Consider the following 15,175-nt stretch of genomic DNA (forward strand, 5'->3'; position numbering starts at 1 on the left):
ACTGAAGCAAGGAACTACACTAGAAGCTGGATACAACTGCACCTCCTGCCCTCTTGACCAAGAGTGTCCTGGAAATACTGACCGCATTTCAATATGAAAAAAAATTCCACAATACAACACTCATCAATAAAAATGTTCCCATATTGATTTATTAAGGGGACGGCATGGTGGTGTGGTGGTTTTCACTTTCGCCTCAGGGCAATAAGGTTCTGTTTTTGACAGATGCCTTTCTGTTTCGAGTTTTCATCTTCTCCATGTTTCTGTGTGGGTTTTCTCTGGGTACTCCAGCTTCCTCCCACAGTCCACACAAATGCATCGTGGTTTAAACACACTCTTTATTGCCCATAAGTGGGAATGTGAGTGTGAAATGATTGTTTGTCTCTGTATGTTGGTCCATGTGATAAGATGGGACAAGGGTGCTCTCCGCCTCTTGCCCGATGTCAGCTATAGGTTCAGTGCCAGTCTCCACCACAACCCTCAAAGGATAGATAATGGAAGGACGGATTAATTTATTCATTCTATAAATACATAAACTAAAGTGTACTTATTTATTTAGTATTTTAATAGGGTGATAAAAAAGACGAGTTATAAAAGTAATCTACAAATGAACTAGTATGGCCCCCAGTAGAGCTAGCTTAGTGGCCGTGGCGTGGCGTCAAAGTTTGATTACACGCCATTAAAACACAAGGTTCTGTATCGCACAGGCCCGGTCAGTGCTGCTTTGTAGACCTAGAAATTTCTGAAATTGTATTTTATAGTTGGTACTTTCCAGGGTTGAGCAATCCTGGTTTTAGTATATATTTGATTTCATATTGGTAATGTCTAAGAGCTACAACAGTAGTCAATAATTTAGTGGACAGAACATTCTGATTGAACAACTCATCAACTCTGGAAAAAGTGCCAAAATACGTAAAGGTACCAGTTTCCAGTGACTGTGATTAAGTGAATATCTATGGGTTGTGGACGGTTGATCCAATAAAACAAGACATTTGAAGGAGAAATGATTTGCTCATCACTGATAACAAAGTAGTTAACAGATGCACCAATTATTACACTAATGATTCTATAATGGGATCATGGACCATATAACGGTGGATTGCAAATCAGAGATCGTGGATCCTGACTACTGCATGAATCTACAACAACAAATCCCTGGATCCTTGCTGCTTAATTTCCAAGCAGTCTGCTGCTGCTTGTTTCCATGTGATGTCCTGAGGCTGCCCCCTGCTGGCTGCTGGGCTCCTCTGCTGCTCTTGCTTGGTTTGTAAAGCTTGTGATTAACAAAAGTTAACTAAAATCTTTATTATCCTTCAAGAGCAATTAAGTGTACAACAAGCAATCACTGCACGACAAAAATAAACCAATATATACAATGTAAATAAAACACAATAAAAAAAAACTATAGACTAAGTAGCAGGGGAAAATTACCTTTTATTTAATGTTGTAATCATTACTGATTTTATTGACTTTATAACAATGCTTCAAATTTTGTATTGTATGTGTTTTCAAATTCTGAATTGTCAAAGTTAGCAGTGGCCTAGCTGAAGTTATGACATACATTTATAATAGAATATTTATGTAAGTTTCTTGTCCATTTGTCAGTTGTTTGTTCTCTGTCTCTTTGTTTGTAATGTGCATTGCCCCTTTTGAATAAATAAAAGTAATATAATATAGTATAATGAATAAATATCTGAAGCAGAAAATGGAAATACTCAAGAAAATTACACCTCAGAATTGTTGAGCACAATATTTGAGGGTGCGCACTTGGTTAATTTTCAATACAGACCAATCAAGATTTATAAAAGAAAAATACAAATGTACTCAACAAGCCACTATCTGCAAATGATTTTAAAATAAGTATAAATATCTATTTAAAATAAGATTAATAAAACTTAAAAGGAATCTCACTGTCATGCTTTTTAGTAAATGAAAACCAAAATGATCAAAGAACACCTTAATGTTAAAGTGATGGTGAAAAAAAGGTGCTTGACTGATCCACAATAAAACATTGACAATTACAATGTTCTTTTCATTGCAGGCTAAATTTGGGGGAAATGGGTAAAAATAAAATCAATGACTCCATATTATTTCAAAATGAATATCTGTGTCTTTTGAATTTCACCTTCTTAGGTTCCTGAACGAACAGCAAAAGCAATGTTTATTGCGAAAGACTGCTTTTACTTTTAGTTCTATGTTCAGCTGCTCACACAACTGCACTCCTCCTGTGTTAACACCAGGGCGCAGTCATGCACTTGATAAAAGACAGAGGGCATCTCAATGAGGCTTTGTGTGAATCAGGACCGTGAGAGCAGCTTGCTAACTGTGCTGAGAGGAGACACAAGCAGATAAAGAACATATTATAGACAGATTGTTGGAGGCTAGATTGTGATTATATTGTAAAGCTCTGGTGATGGAGGTTGTGGGTCAAATGTTATAATTATTGTGTTTGAATGTTAAAATTGATGGATGTGGGTTGACGTTTCTAAAAGGCACTGACGATAATTATTATAAAACCTCTTCTCAGTTAAATCATATGATGATAATACTTGAGCCTTGAGCCTGAGCGTGAAATGCTCCTTCCTAATACCCACATGGAAGTGAGATTCAGAGCTGGATGGCTACTTTTATGTTACCTCAGATGGTGGTTCTGTGTGATGACTTATAGACAATAGGTTGAGGCCAGCCAACAGTGCATTAATGACAGATAATAAATGTGCACTGCCAAACCAAGCCAATTGAAGTGTGCCGTTCTGGAATGGAAAAAGAAAGAGAAAATGGAGTTCATAGGCAAAAATTGTGATATTGTGTCGACACTTTATTATGCATCACCACCATGCAAAATCACTGCTATGAACTGGTTCAAAAATCAAACTAGATATATTTCACACATTTATAATTTTAGTTTATACTTCTTTTCTAAACATGTCGGAGTTTTAGGGGAAACCACGATCCAGATCAACACCCAAATTGAATTGGTTCCTCCATGACCCAAACTGCATCCTTTCACCAAGTTTCATGGAAATGAGTCAAGCTGTTTTGAGGGTAATCTTGAAAAAACATTAACTACAAACATACAAAATGGGATGTGGCAGAAGTAAATGTTAATCCATTATTAAAAGAGAGGGACTATACACAACTGCTTGTAGACATAATCATTATAAGTATGTTGTATGTTAAGATCTTAGTATGTATATTTCAAAGCTGAGCATTACAGCCGAACATGGTTATGGCCTCAGGTTCTGCTCCAATATTCAAAACACTGACATGAACATTAAGTTAAACTAAATCTTGTGAACCTAACATAATGGACACAAGAGCTTAGGTTTTTATACTTTTTCTACCAAACTTACACAACTTCTTAACAGACTCAAGGCCAATGTTGATATTACAGCTGAGGCAATTAAAAAGCTATTAGATAGATAGATAGATGGATACTTTATTAATCCCGTGGGAAATTCAGATCATCCAGTAGCTTGTACACTTAACACATCCCAACATACATACATAAATCACATAAATCACATACATCACATACGGAGAGCATATTTACAGATACAGGAATGGAATGCAATGATGTGATTGTGTCAGTGTCCAGTAGTAAAGTGTTCTTGTGCTGCTGGATTGGATAGTACAAAAAAATATAAACTGTATATATATTATAAAAACAGCAGAGAAATATATATATATATATATATAAATATCTAAATATATAGGAGTATCAATAAATCAATTCATCTCATAGATAAATATGATAAATATTTCACACAGTTATTCATACATTGCACACTGAAGTAAAACTCATATAATTGCAAACTCGAGTGCAAACAAATACCTCCATGCCCACAGAGGCCCTCGAGCAATTTTCAGTCAACGTGGGGGCTGATATATTGCTGCTGTGGTGCGTGGGCAGAGCACTGAACTGTGTTTCCATTCTGCTGCCTCAGGATGTCCTTTCCTTTCCAGGGAACATATGTCATCAAAGCTGTTGCGTGAGCGCCATCTAGCAGCAGCCCCAGTGAACTACAGACTTTATGAGTTAATATTTCATCTACAGAGTAGAATGTGGAAATGACGTGTCAATACTTTTAATGAACATAGCTTCTTGATTACAGGACACATCTAAATCTGTTCACACACAAGAGTTATACACTCATCCTTATTAATACTATGAAACATATGTTTATATTTTTAAGGTGCACAAGTTCAATTTACAGTTGACTATATACAATAACTTAAGAAACCGACAAAATATCATTTTTTGGATTGCAACCCCAGCATGCTAATGATTTCAACGTTTTATCAAAATAAAATGAAAAACGAAAAGCAAACTAAATAAAATAAGCCCAACTTTTTCTAATGACACACATATACTTGTTATCTCACATATATTTATTCTTGGCTGGGCAATTCCATATTCTGGGAGATGACTACAAGGTATTTATAGTGAGTTCTGAATATGTTTCCCTTCTCTGGTTGTATTAGACACTTGTGGTTGCCTCAGTGAATAGCACTTCTTAATGGAAACTTTGGAATTTCATATTTTTTGCGTCAGCATGGTAAAGTACCTCAATTTGTCAAGTTTCATCAAAGTTACTGCATTGGTCAAAAACAGACATTCCCATCTGGTTCTTACTATAAGTGGTTTCTCAAATAGAATCAACTAACAGTGATAAAGGGGATATTAGGGTTTGGGTTAAATCCTCTGCTCCTCATGTCCATGTGACATAAAAAAAAAAACTCAAATGGAAAGAATGCAAAATATCATAACACCATTGTGTTAATTCAAAACAAATGTGAAACTCTTGAAGAAAGAACCGACCCTCATTTTCCATGAATCTGAGTTTCACTGGTAATGAAAGTTTAACTGGAGGATCTGAATCATTCGGACTCTGGATTTCCTCAACTCTATACAGGCAGTGAGAAACATGGGGCAACGGACAGACACGGAGGGTTACAGTGAAAAGCCGAGTGGAAAGTTTGAGCTATAACGTAAGTGATGCAAGTAGATAGAAATATAAAGGGAATTGAAGCTTTGTGATTCATTTAAAGTACGCGCGCATGCACACAAATCCTAGAAGTGAAAGCAGGGAGTAAAAGCATAAAAATAGAACGACTGTAATTGTGTCCCTCCCTGTAGAAGTTCAATGGAAGCAGGGGAGGAACAAAAACTAAAGAGGAAGTCTGGATGAGCTGCTGAAAATATGCTGAATAACGTTTCTGACGATAAAACAAGCTCCTCTAACACCAGGGACCGGACTGAAGTAAAGCAGTGCATCGGCATATGAATTAATATCCGATATCTTAGCTCCTATGACTTGTAATGTAAGTCGCATTGTTCGGATGGGTACCAGCATTCATATGTATTTCTGTTTCAAGCTGTCTGGACTTGAGGTCTTTGACACCGGGGCTGACTTTTTCTACCACAGAAACCGAGAGATGAAGGAAATTGAGCAACCTCAACCAATCCTTCTGAGAATTTGGGTTTCACTCACTCTCTGCGGGGGAGATATTTAGAGTGCATGCTTTCCATAGTGTCTCCTCCCTACTTGTCTCCTCCCTACTTGTCAACATAGAAACGACACTCAAATACTTTTAGTTCAATTGGGACGTATAGTACGTTTTCCGATATATTCCATACTTTCTGCAATCTTCGACTTTTTGTCAGAATTGTTTGTCCGAAAACAATAAAGGTTCAAATCAAACTATTTCATTTTACCTCCATCTATAGTCTCTATTTTGGCTTTAAATGGGTCATAATTCTTTCAGGTATTAAACTTACATTGAGCTTTTTGATATCTTAAAAAGTTTTTGAATCATCATAACTTTAGCCTTTTTTGTTTCTGACAGTCGCCTCAGGCCAACTGCAAGTGGGAGGAAGCCTGCCAGTAACATTTGGCCGTGAAACAAGCTTCAGGCAGCTGCCGAGGGAGCTGCCCGCCACCTTTCTGCCGCGCGCCGAGGCCCCGCTCCTCAGGCTAGCTGCCGAGGGGAAGGCCCGTAATTGCCACCAACTGACTCCAATCCTCAAGATAACACGTGACATACATTTGCAGGCTGGGAAAATATTCACAAACATCATTTCACAAGCTGAAAATAATAAGGACCCTTGTTTGACTCCATACACACTATATATTGTTCCTTCTGTTCCTCTTTTACAGGATTTTTAGAGGCTGCATACACAACTCTGACCTCTGGCCCTTGACTGTTTGCCTAACGCTACACAGGCTACACACTGAACTGGTAATAATGTCCAGAACAGTGAAAACTGATTTAATTCAGCTCAATCAAGAGAAGAATCTGTCTGGGCAGCTGCGGATCAGGAGATAGAGCGGGTTGACCACTAAACAGAAGGTTGGGGGTTCGATTCCCAAGCTCAATGAAGAATGCTAGGGCAAAACACTGAATGTGCCTTAGTAATAATTCCATTCCATTCACCATGCAAAACTAACATTACCCCTTCTTAAAACTTAATGAGCCACGTTGTGGAGCGTCATGGTTTGTCATTCTGCCCACTCTCAACTGGATATGTTAGGAAGCACATAGAAATGCTTCTCTTTGGTAAGACTTGATGTTTTAACTGTGTATCAGACAGTGACGGGCCTCTCATTATCTCTTGTCTCCTGTTCACCCTGGGGAGGAGTGCTACACTTTGACTTCACCTCCACTCTACAGAATCTACAAAACTCTGTTTTCTATCACAGCAGGGAGAGGATTCCAGGAAAGGGGGGGGGGCGGATACATGGTGGTAAATGATACACTATTTCTCTTCCTCAATCGAGGAATTTGTAAATAGCATTTCATACAGAGGCAGACACGGAAAACATGGAGAACATTAAACAAAGCACATATATGGTATTACTCTCACTAAGGTATTCTCTCTCTCTATCTCTCTCTCTATCTATTTCTCTCTCTCTCTCTCTTTCTCACTCACTCACTCACTCACACTCACCCTCACCCTCGCTCTCACTCACACACACACAGACACACACACTGAACTACCAAATGAGTCAAAATAAATCTCATAAGGTTCCTTTTAAAAGTAGATACAGTTGCAGCAGAACTCAGGTTGTTCCAGAAAAGGACCATAGTGACTAAATTAACCTTTCAGTCCTATGAGAGAATGTTTAATATATTAATATATGTTTGATATTCCACATGTAGATGAATGAGAGACTTTATGCAAACAATTTGAATGCTGTTAACTCTTATTTGGATTAAGATTAATTAGAAACCCAGACAGCATATGGATGTGGGCCACTTCAGGCAATGATGTGGCATTTCTGGCCTTCTTATGGCCCAGACAAAATGGATGTGAGCCCACTGTGGCCCACTTGTGAAATGTGCTATTTTTTGGGCCAGTCATGCAGTGATCAGGTGTAATTTGAATTTGAACCTGAAGTGGCCCAAATCTGGGTCAAACCAATTTTGTATGTGGAAAGGAACTAGACATCAATAAGTGTCCTGGTGTATCGTAACTTTTGGCCAAGCACCAGGCACAATGTAAAAAGCATTACAAGCTGACGGAGAATTGTGAGTTATTAGTTTCGAAAAATACATTTGTTGGTGAGAAAAAATTCTCAAGACATCATAAGAGACTCAGCACTTTTGAACAATACTCTTACTCCACCCTGACCTATGAAGTCATTGAGTCTCAGAACTTTTTATTTTCTTGGTGAAAGAGAAATGATCTGCAATGTCTTTTTGTTTTCATTACATTCATCTATCAAGCTCACACATGGAAAAGTCCTCTATCTTGAATAATATAAGAACAAGCCCAGACCCAGAAAATCCCTGATTGACACAAAACATGCAACAAATACATCTCTTTAAATATATGTTTTTAAAATACACACAAGTGTTTCTAATCCTGGAGCGGAAAGTCTCAAGGAAACACAAGGGAAAAGTAATCCCCCAATTTGTTAGTAAAATGAAAAATCCACTTCTTCTACTTCTCATCAATCTACCCAGACTTCTCCATCCAATGCCCCTGGAATTACACGATATGCAAATGAATAGTTTTTAGGGAATCCCCCACACCCGGAATTATGTCATTGCTGACACTGCATGTGCATGTGTGCGTGGGAACTTGTACAGATGTCTTTGTGAGGACATTTTGGGTCCTAACCTGGATAACACAAATTAAGTCGGTCCAACACAATGAAGTGATGAACTGTGATGGCCGGCTGAGAGAGACTTGACTAAAGGTTCAGGTTAGAGTTAGGAAGAGGGTCAGGCATTTAGTTGTGATGCTTAAGGTAGTGAGAGAGAGGGAGAGAGAGAGAGAGAGAGAGAGAGAGAGAGAGAGGGAGAGATTTAATATTATAATAATAATTACGTATTCAACACTTACATCCCTTAATTTTAATGAGTGAGAAATGGGTTGGGGTTGGTTTGAATCCCTGCTCTCTCTGGTCATTTGAAGATGAACACCATCTTCATTAAACTCACTATCTACCCCTGACGTGTGCTCGACCGGATGTCTTGACACATACTTTCAATTTTTTACTGTTGCAGGGAAGTATTGGGAAATCCCTGCAGTCTGCAGAATATAAAATGACAGCCCAAGGCAAAGGCAGGGCAACTCCTTCCTCTCTGAGAGCATCAACTCAAGAAGTGCCTCCCAGCAGCACCACATGGCCTCCAAACACAGTAAGAGATCCACTGCTTGAACTTCCTGCATTTCTTCCTCTTTCCAATCACTCACTCATTCACGCTCTTCCTCTCTGCACAGATGCCGACTTGCCCCGCGCAGCGATGCTGGCGGCACTGCTGCTCTGCGCTCTCGGAGCTCCAGTCGAATTCCAGCCCACCGATAGTCCGGCTGGTGACTTTTCAGGTGAGGAGCAGGAGGTGACCCCTGACCTTTTAAGCTCCTCACCGATCTGGGGCTTGATCATCAGTGTGACCGCTCGCCACCAGCAAGAGGTAAGCCGTTTATCCTCCAGGATCTTTGAACTCTGATATTTTGCCGACATGTGTAAAGAAAGCTGCACTCCTGACCTCCATCGTGTTTCTCTTATCATCCTCCCCTTCATTAGTTTGAGGATGAATTCCAACAGGAAGTGAAATATCATTTTCTGGACCATTACAAAATCTCCTCACTGCCGGCAGACTGCCCCAGCGCCAACTTCAGCAAGGTAACACATCTCTTCGTCTTCTGTTACACTGAGTCAAACCATCAGGTGATGACGGGGGATAGTTTGACCACTGACTGTGATCTTCCGTCCTCTCTGTAGGAGGCTTGTCTCCGCAGGTTGGCTGAAGGCCTGCACACCTACAGGGTTCTTTTTAAGCACGTGGAGAAGGAGTACCCCAGCAGCCCCATCCTCTTGCACGCCCGATATCACGGTGGGGCCCTGATCGGCCTCATCAAAGAAAAGGTGCGTCTGACATGACCATGAATATTACACATTGAGTGAAAGCCCTCAACTTGTCTGTGTGGTATCGTTTCACTTTTTCTTCTTCTCTATGATCAGTGCTTAAGGAAGTACTAACTCGTTCTAAAAATAGCACAAACGCACTGTACAATGAAATACGTGAAAGAGTTCAATATTTAAGTAAAAGCCTAATGTAGTGCAAAATATCAGGTGTAATGAAGGACTTAATGAGGACTAAGTAATAAGATATATTGTCTGAAACTCTATGGAGGTTTTCTATGTAATTCGCAATTTGTAAATTAATAATCTGGCAAATCAATGTAGTGAAGAAAAGAATAAAGCTAAGTAAGGGGTCAGAGGAATTAAGTGGCACTAAAAGAAAAAACTAGCAAGATTTAAATAAATGTACTCAGTGACATTCCCTCACTGGTTGATTTCTGAAGTTTTACTTCTGATTAAATGTCTTCATTTTATTCTACCTTTGAACTGTCTGCTCCTGCATTACATCTGAGGTGTTATCATTCTATATTAACCCTTCTGCCTGACAGATGAGGAACCCTGGTCAGGTGACCGTCCCGACCAGCAACCAGGAGCAGCAGCTGCTGCAGGACGTGGACAGCTCCAACATTTTCCACAGGAAGATGACGGCACACAACATCCTGCGCCACCTGCACAACTTCCTCCGCAATGGCAGGGTGGCGATTCGTAAAAAAGAGATGCCCAAACAGAAGAGGAGGAAGGACAACGGAATTATTGCTCCCATCCATCCCTCTTACTAATTGATACAAAGATGCACTTAATGAAAACATCAGAGATGAAGGAGCACCTCAGGGAAACTGCGCTGTTACACACTGAAATGTTTATTTAAGGAGGAATCATCGAAGAGGCTGCACTAACTGCAGATATAGTGGGTCTGCTCTATGGCAATCTACTGTGTCTGTGTTTGTGTGTTTAATATTGTGGGCCTGACGGCTTTAATGTTTCACTATTTAATCTATTTATACTTGATGAAAAATGTTATTTATTATTTACAGCTACTTGCACTGAAATCCCAATTTGTACTTGACAGAATATTGAAATGCATTCATTTCTGGATTGTGACAATTAACGCAAAATCATTGTTATGAGTATTTATTAAATAAACTAAATTATTGCATTGTCTATATTTGAAGTATTGTTTTTATTCTGTAAGATTGTGTTAGATAATTCATTGATAAACTTAAGGCACCATTTACACAATTAAAATGCAATAAGTCGAGTTCTGAACACCTGCCATCGCTACCAAACTTGCATGAATATTAAGAACACGAAGAAATTTACATAAATATATATATATATATATATATATATACATATAATTGCATAGATAAGAAATTACTTTCTTCATTTCAACACTTAAGATGCGCGAGTCTTATTTTTTATTCCTAATTTTTGTGTGGAATTTCCATACGTAAAACCCTCAAACAAACCGACACATGCAACAATGAATATTGACAAACAAATGTGTGGGTGACATTTTGTTGAGGATTTATTTTCATGAATTTTAAATTACAAATAAAAGAGGAGACACATGGAATGGATGGTAAATCCAAACATTGGTGACACGCATTCAAAAACAGTATCAACTGACATTCTGGTCGACACAGCTTCTTTCTTTTTTTAGGGACGCAGTTTTGATTCCATGTCGTTGATCCAAATAGCTTCCATCTCTGCTGCCAACACGTTCCATACTTTTACAGTCAATATAACAGAGCCATACACAATATGGCCACAGGTGACGTTGGTTCATCACTGCTCAGATATGAGGGTGAGTTGTGAACAGGAAAGTGAAAAATAACATCCATAATAAGTCCAACACTGAGGTGGGTCACATGGTCTTGAAGAGGAGAAGGGATTGGCTGTGGGGAGAGGTTCCTCAGCCCCATAGCAAACTAGAAAGGAAGGAAAGAACCGGAAAAGATTTAAGTAAAAACCTAAGATCTTCCTGGACAGGTTACCTTCATTTTAAATGAAAAACACACCAGCACCTATGGAGGAGTCCCCTTGGAAATAAAAATGGTAAATCTGAAGCGGTTTAAATGTGTTAATAGTTTGTGTAAAATAAAAAAATATCAGCCAACAAGATCAGAAAATAGCATCCTCCTCATAAGAACTGAATGTGCTGCAGAATTATTTCCCGAATTTGATTTGGTCCATTTTGACATTTACCCTATTTAATATTCCACTGCTAGGAAAAAGTATTACCTGAAGACTGTGGGCTCAGGCATTCCTGGATCTGCTCCACGTTTGAAACCTGCAAATCAGAATTATAAAGAAAGATATAAGGACACTGTGATCATTGTGTACACACTGAAAACAGAATCTACGCCTCTCAGGATTAAACAGCTAGTTGCAAGCATTGAGAATAGAAGATACACTGGTTTGGATGGGAAATACACATGTATAATAAGTCCTTGTAGTAAATTGACTTTTCCCAAATAAATTTGTGAAATACATTTGCGCTTAAAATGATAAACCGCAAATTCTTCCTTTACAATTAGGTGTGTGTTTTCCACTGCGAGTCATTAGAGTAAAACAGCAGATTGTACAGTTGACCCTGGATACCCCCCCCCCCAGTTGTATTAAACAGCATAGTTGCATCGAGGTGCTCCCACATTGTGAGTCATTGTGTGCAAGGGTCAAATTACAGCTGGAGTTCCTTGACCAGCTGTAGTTCATTCATAGTTCAAAAATAGAGTGAACCATGATGCAACCTATTCTTAAGAAAAAGACATGCCTGAAATGCCAGATAAAGACAAATGACCCTTAAGAAAACCAACAGGGTTCACTTGAGATCAAATGTAAAAAAATATCCTCACAGTAGAAAAAGTGAAAACTAATGACTGATGTTTTTGATCAATTAATCTGAAAGTTTATTATTAAATCATTCAACTGATCAGCTGTTGTGACACCATTTCCCCTCATACTCTTCATTAAGTGTATTCAGTGTTGTTATTTCGATGGTGGCAACACAAGGGCAACATTCGCTCATTCAAAGACAAATCTGCTGAGTTGCAAGAGAGAAAAGTGTGTTTTTGAGGAAAGGGAAAGAGAGTGACGTCAGCGGTGTTTCCACGATGCTGAAGTCAGAGAAGATTCTCACCCAATCTGTGACTCCACTGACTGAGCTCACACTGGCAAAGGTTTAAATTTCACCATCTCTTAGTCGAAACCAACACCTGCTAACTGGGACCCAGTGGCACTAACATCCAGAGCCCGAACTACCGATCGGTCAGTCAGATGTAAAAAAATGTAATCTGCCGTTATGAGCATTTCACTGAAATGTCAGTGTTGGCATTTATATTTACTGATATGAAATATTGTATTTAATGTAAGGATAAATATGTTTCTATTCTTAATCCAAGTTCTATTTATTAGGTTGTTTTGTTCTTTCTCCTTGTTTATTATTATTTATAATGACATTTAGATTGTGAACTGTTAATCCTCAGTAACATTCTTTATCACAAGGTTTGACTACAACGTCTTGGGAATCATCGCCAAGTGTTGGTTCAAATATAATATTTAGAATTTACTACCTAATGTCAGTGTAGGAAAATGTTTACTCAATAATTGTTCTACTCCCTGATATTAGATTTTTCATACTCTAGTAATACAACAATTTAGTTTTACCCTCTAATATTTGGATCCGACTTTTTTCACTGGCTAATACTAGAACAAGAATTGTTTTACTCTTTGATATTAGAATATGTTTTTTTTAACTCTTTAACCTTAGCATCAGCTTAACACTTTTTCCCTATGGCAGTGGGCAGTGGCATTGGATGCCGGGAGCTCACTGCCCCCTGCATCACACTGACTCTGCTGACCCCCCCCCCCCCCCCCCCCCCCCGCACATCATTTATAACTATATACTATTGGCACTATAACCAATCTCTGCACCTCAGAACCGCACGTGCCCATAACTCTCTTACTGTATATATTGTTGTTTTTATATTGTTGTTTGTACAGTGCACCAACCACACTAAGGCAATTTCCTGTATGTGCAAATATACATGGCAATAAAAATAATTCTGATTGAGTCCCAAATAGCAGTATTAGATTTATTTCTCCCAAAGATGAATTTAAGAATAATAATAAGGATTATTTATTACTCCCTGATATCAGTATAGAAAGGTTTCCCTCTCTGATATCGGCATCAACACGGGCCCCATAAAACCCACATCAGTCTAAATTACATGCACACAGGACCAGACTGAAACCAACGATCCAGGACTTACTCAAGGTCATCAACACTTTTACAAGACTGAGCACAAAACTGAGTGAAAACCCGGGATCCAAGATTTAACTAATATAAATAACCACTGTAGATAATCACCAGTGGAGGAGGATTCGTTGATTACAACACACCTAAGGAAATACAGTGCATGGCGTCACTCTCTTCATCATCACTGATCACTGCAGAACTTTAACAGAGAGGAAGAGGAGAGGCTGTGAAAGACTACTAGAGTCAGGAATGCACTAATAGACAAATAAACAAATAAAGATGTTGCTTCAGAGGCCTTTGAATCAATGCTAACAATGCATCTTGCAGCTAACACCCACAGACTATCAGCAGATACTGTAGATAACAGTGTGGGCTACTAGCATGGAGGTCTGGCTAACAGGCTAAGGAAGCCGGGCTAACGCTAGCGAGGCACGTCTCGTCAGCCCGCCGTCTCCCCGCGGACAACGTTCGGATACTGACCGAGGTAGAGCACGGTGGGGATGAAGCCCCATCGGATGACGAACTGGCCGCACTGGAAAAGCTGCTGCAGCCGCTGTTTGGTCTCTTTGCTCATTTTCGCCATGTGTGTTTATCTCTGACAGAGAGGACGGCAAGGACGAGGAGCAGCAGGAAGTGACGTCAGGGAGAGCCGGCCCTGCTGCTCTGTCAGCTGTTCCCTCCGTAGGTCGCCATCTTGTGGAGAGGCATGAAACTGCGAGTGGTACTACAGGTATACACATTTATAAATAAAAGAACCCAGTCATCTCTTTTAAGAAACTGGTTAAACTGAAGACCTACATGTTTTTTCAGGCTTTTAACTTCCCTTTTTTGTATTTATATTATGTTTTTAGCATTTTATTTTATTTTGTTTTACTTTATTCTTTTACTTGTCTGTTTTTTTTTATTCCACAGCACCCTGGTCAGCTCCGGTTGTCTTAATTGTGCTTTGTCAATAGTATACCAGTTTTGTAGTATTATTGTAGTTGTATTATTATAAAACAATTTGAATATTGATTGAGTATATTTGCATTGCAGTATAACACCTGTGTGAGTTGTGACAATCGGAACATCGAGGTAGATATTCCAGTATAAGGTGTGTGAACCTAAATGATGCTGTCTGTTTAACAAATTGAACTTGATAGAAAGTTAAAAGTTGAATAAGGCCCATACCAACAGCTTGAAACAGGAACCTGGTTTGTTTGAATATATAATCTTTATAAAAAATAAAAATGTATTGTAGAAAACCCACAGTATCTTTCATAGCTGTAGATCTTTTAAATCTAAAATGAAGCCGTGGTTTTAACGTCCCAACCTAAAATCAATGCTGCCATGGTCTTTTATTAAATCACGACTATTCATTTCTTACCCTAGTCACTCTTTTATTTCTTCATTTTTATGCAACTTTTTCACAGGTTTTTTGTGTTGTCTCATGTCGCTTTGACTATTTGTCATTATTCATTGTATATTACATGTAACCATTGTTGAAATGTGCTACAGCCTACAAATAATCTTTCCTTAATCTTTAATTTCTTGATAT

General features: G+C 38.8%; 2 protein-coding genes across 2 annotated transcripts; one reads left to right on the forward strand and one right to left on the reverse strand.

The window, feature by feature from the left end:
• The first annotated feature begins 8,598 nt into the window (after nt 1–8,598).
• Nucleotides 8,599–10,525, forward strand: LOC128461613 (interleukin-6). The gene is made up of 5 exons (XM_053446612.1): nt 8,599–8,649; nt 8,732–8,925; nt 9,039–9,137; nt 9,237–9,380; nt 9,926–10,525. The coding sequence occupies exons 1-5, from the start codon at nt 8,634–8,636 to the stop codon at nt 10,154–10,156; spliced, it is 684 nt and encodes a 227-aa protein (XP_053302587.1). The 5' UTR covers nt 8,599–8,633; the 3' UTR covers nt 10,157–10,525.
• A 358-nt stretch (nt 10,526–10,883) lies between these two features.
• tomm7 (translocase of outer mitochondrial membrane 7 homolog (yeast)) lies at nt 10,884–14,286 on the reverse strand. The gene is made up of 3 exons (XM_053446613.1): nt 14,119–14,286; nt 11,622–11,670; nt 10,884–11,308 (listed from the first exon to the last, which is right to left on the reverse strand). Exons 1-3 carry the CDS (start codon nt 14,219–14,221, stop codon nt 11,293–11,295), a joined length of 168 nt encoding a protein of 55 aa, XP_053302588.1. The 5' UTR covers nt 14,222–14,286; the 3' UTR covers nt 10,884–11,292.
• Between the last annotated feature and the right edge of the window lie 889 nt (nt 14,287–15,175).

The sequence above is a fragment of the Pleuronectes platessa genome, chromosome 18 (genome assembly GCF_947347685.1).
Source record: "Pleuronectes platessa chromosome 18, fPlePla1.1, whole genome shotgun sequence".
Taxonomy (NCBI): Eukaryota; Metazoa; Chordata; class Actinopteri; order Pleuronectiformes; family Pleuronectidae; genus Pleuronectes; species Pleuronectes platessa.

Bases quoted from the DNA above. Each gene is read 5' to 3' on its own strand.
- LOC128461613 (XM_053446612.1), top strand. The intron at 9,138-9,236 runs GTAACACATCTC...TCCTCTCTGTAG, and splicing joins CCAGCGCCAACTTCAGCAAG to GAGGCTTGTCTCCGCAGGTT. The intron at 9,381-9,925 runs GTGCGTCTGACA...TCTGCCTGACAG, and splicing joins TCGGCCTCATCAAAGAAAAG to ATGAGGAACCCTGGTCAGGT.
- tomm7 (XM_053446613.1), bottom strand. From the start codon at position 14,221: ATGGCGAAAATGAGCAAAGAGACCAAACAGCGGCTGCAGCAGCTTTTC. The intron at 11,671-14,118 runs GTCAGTATCCGA...TCTGATTTGCAG, and splicing joins CCCCACCGTGCTCTACCTCG to GTTTCAAACGTGGAGCAGAT.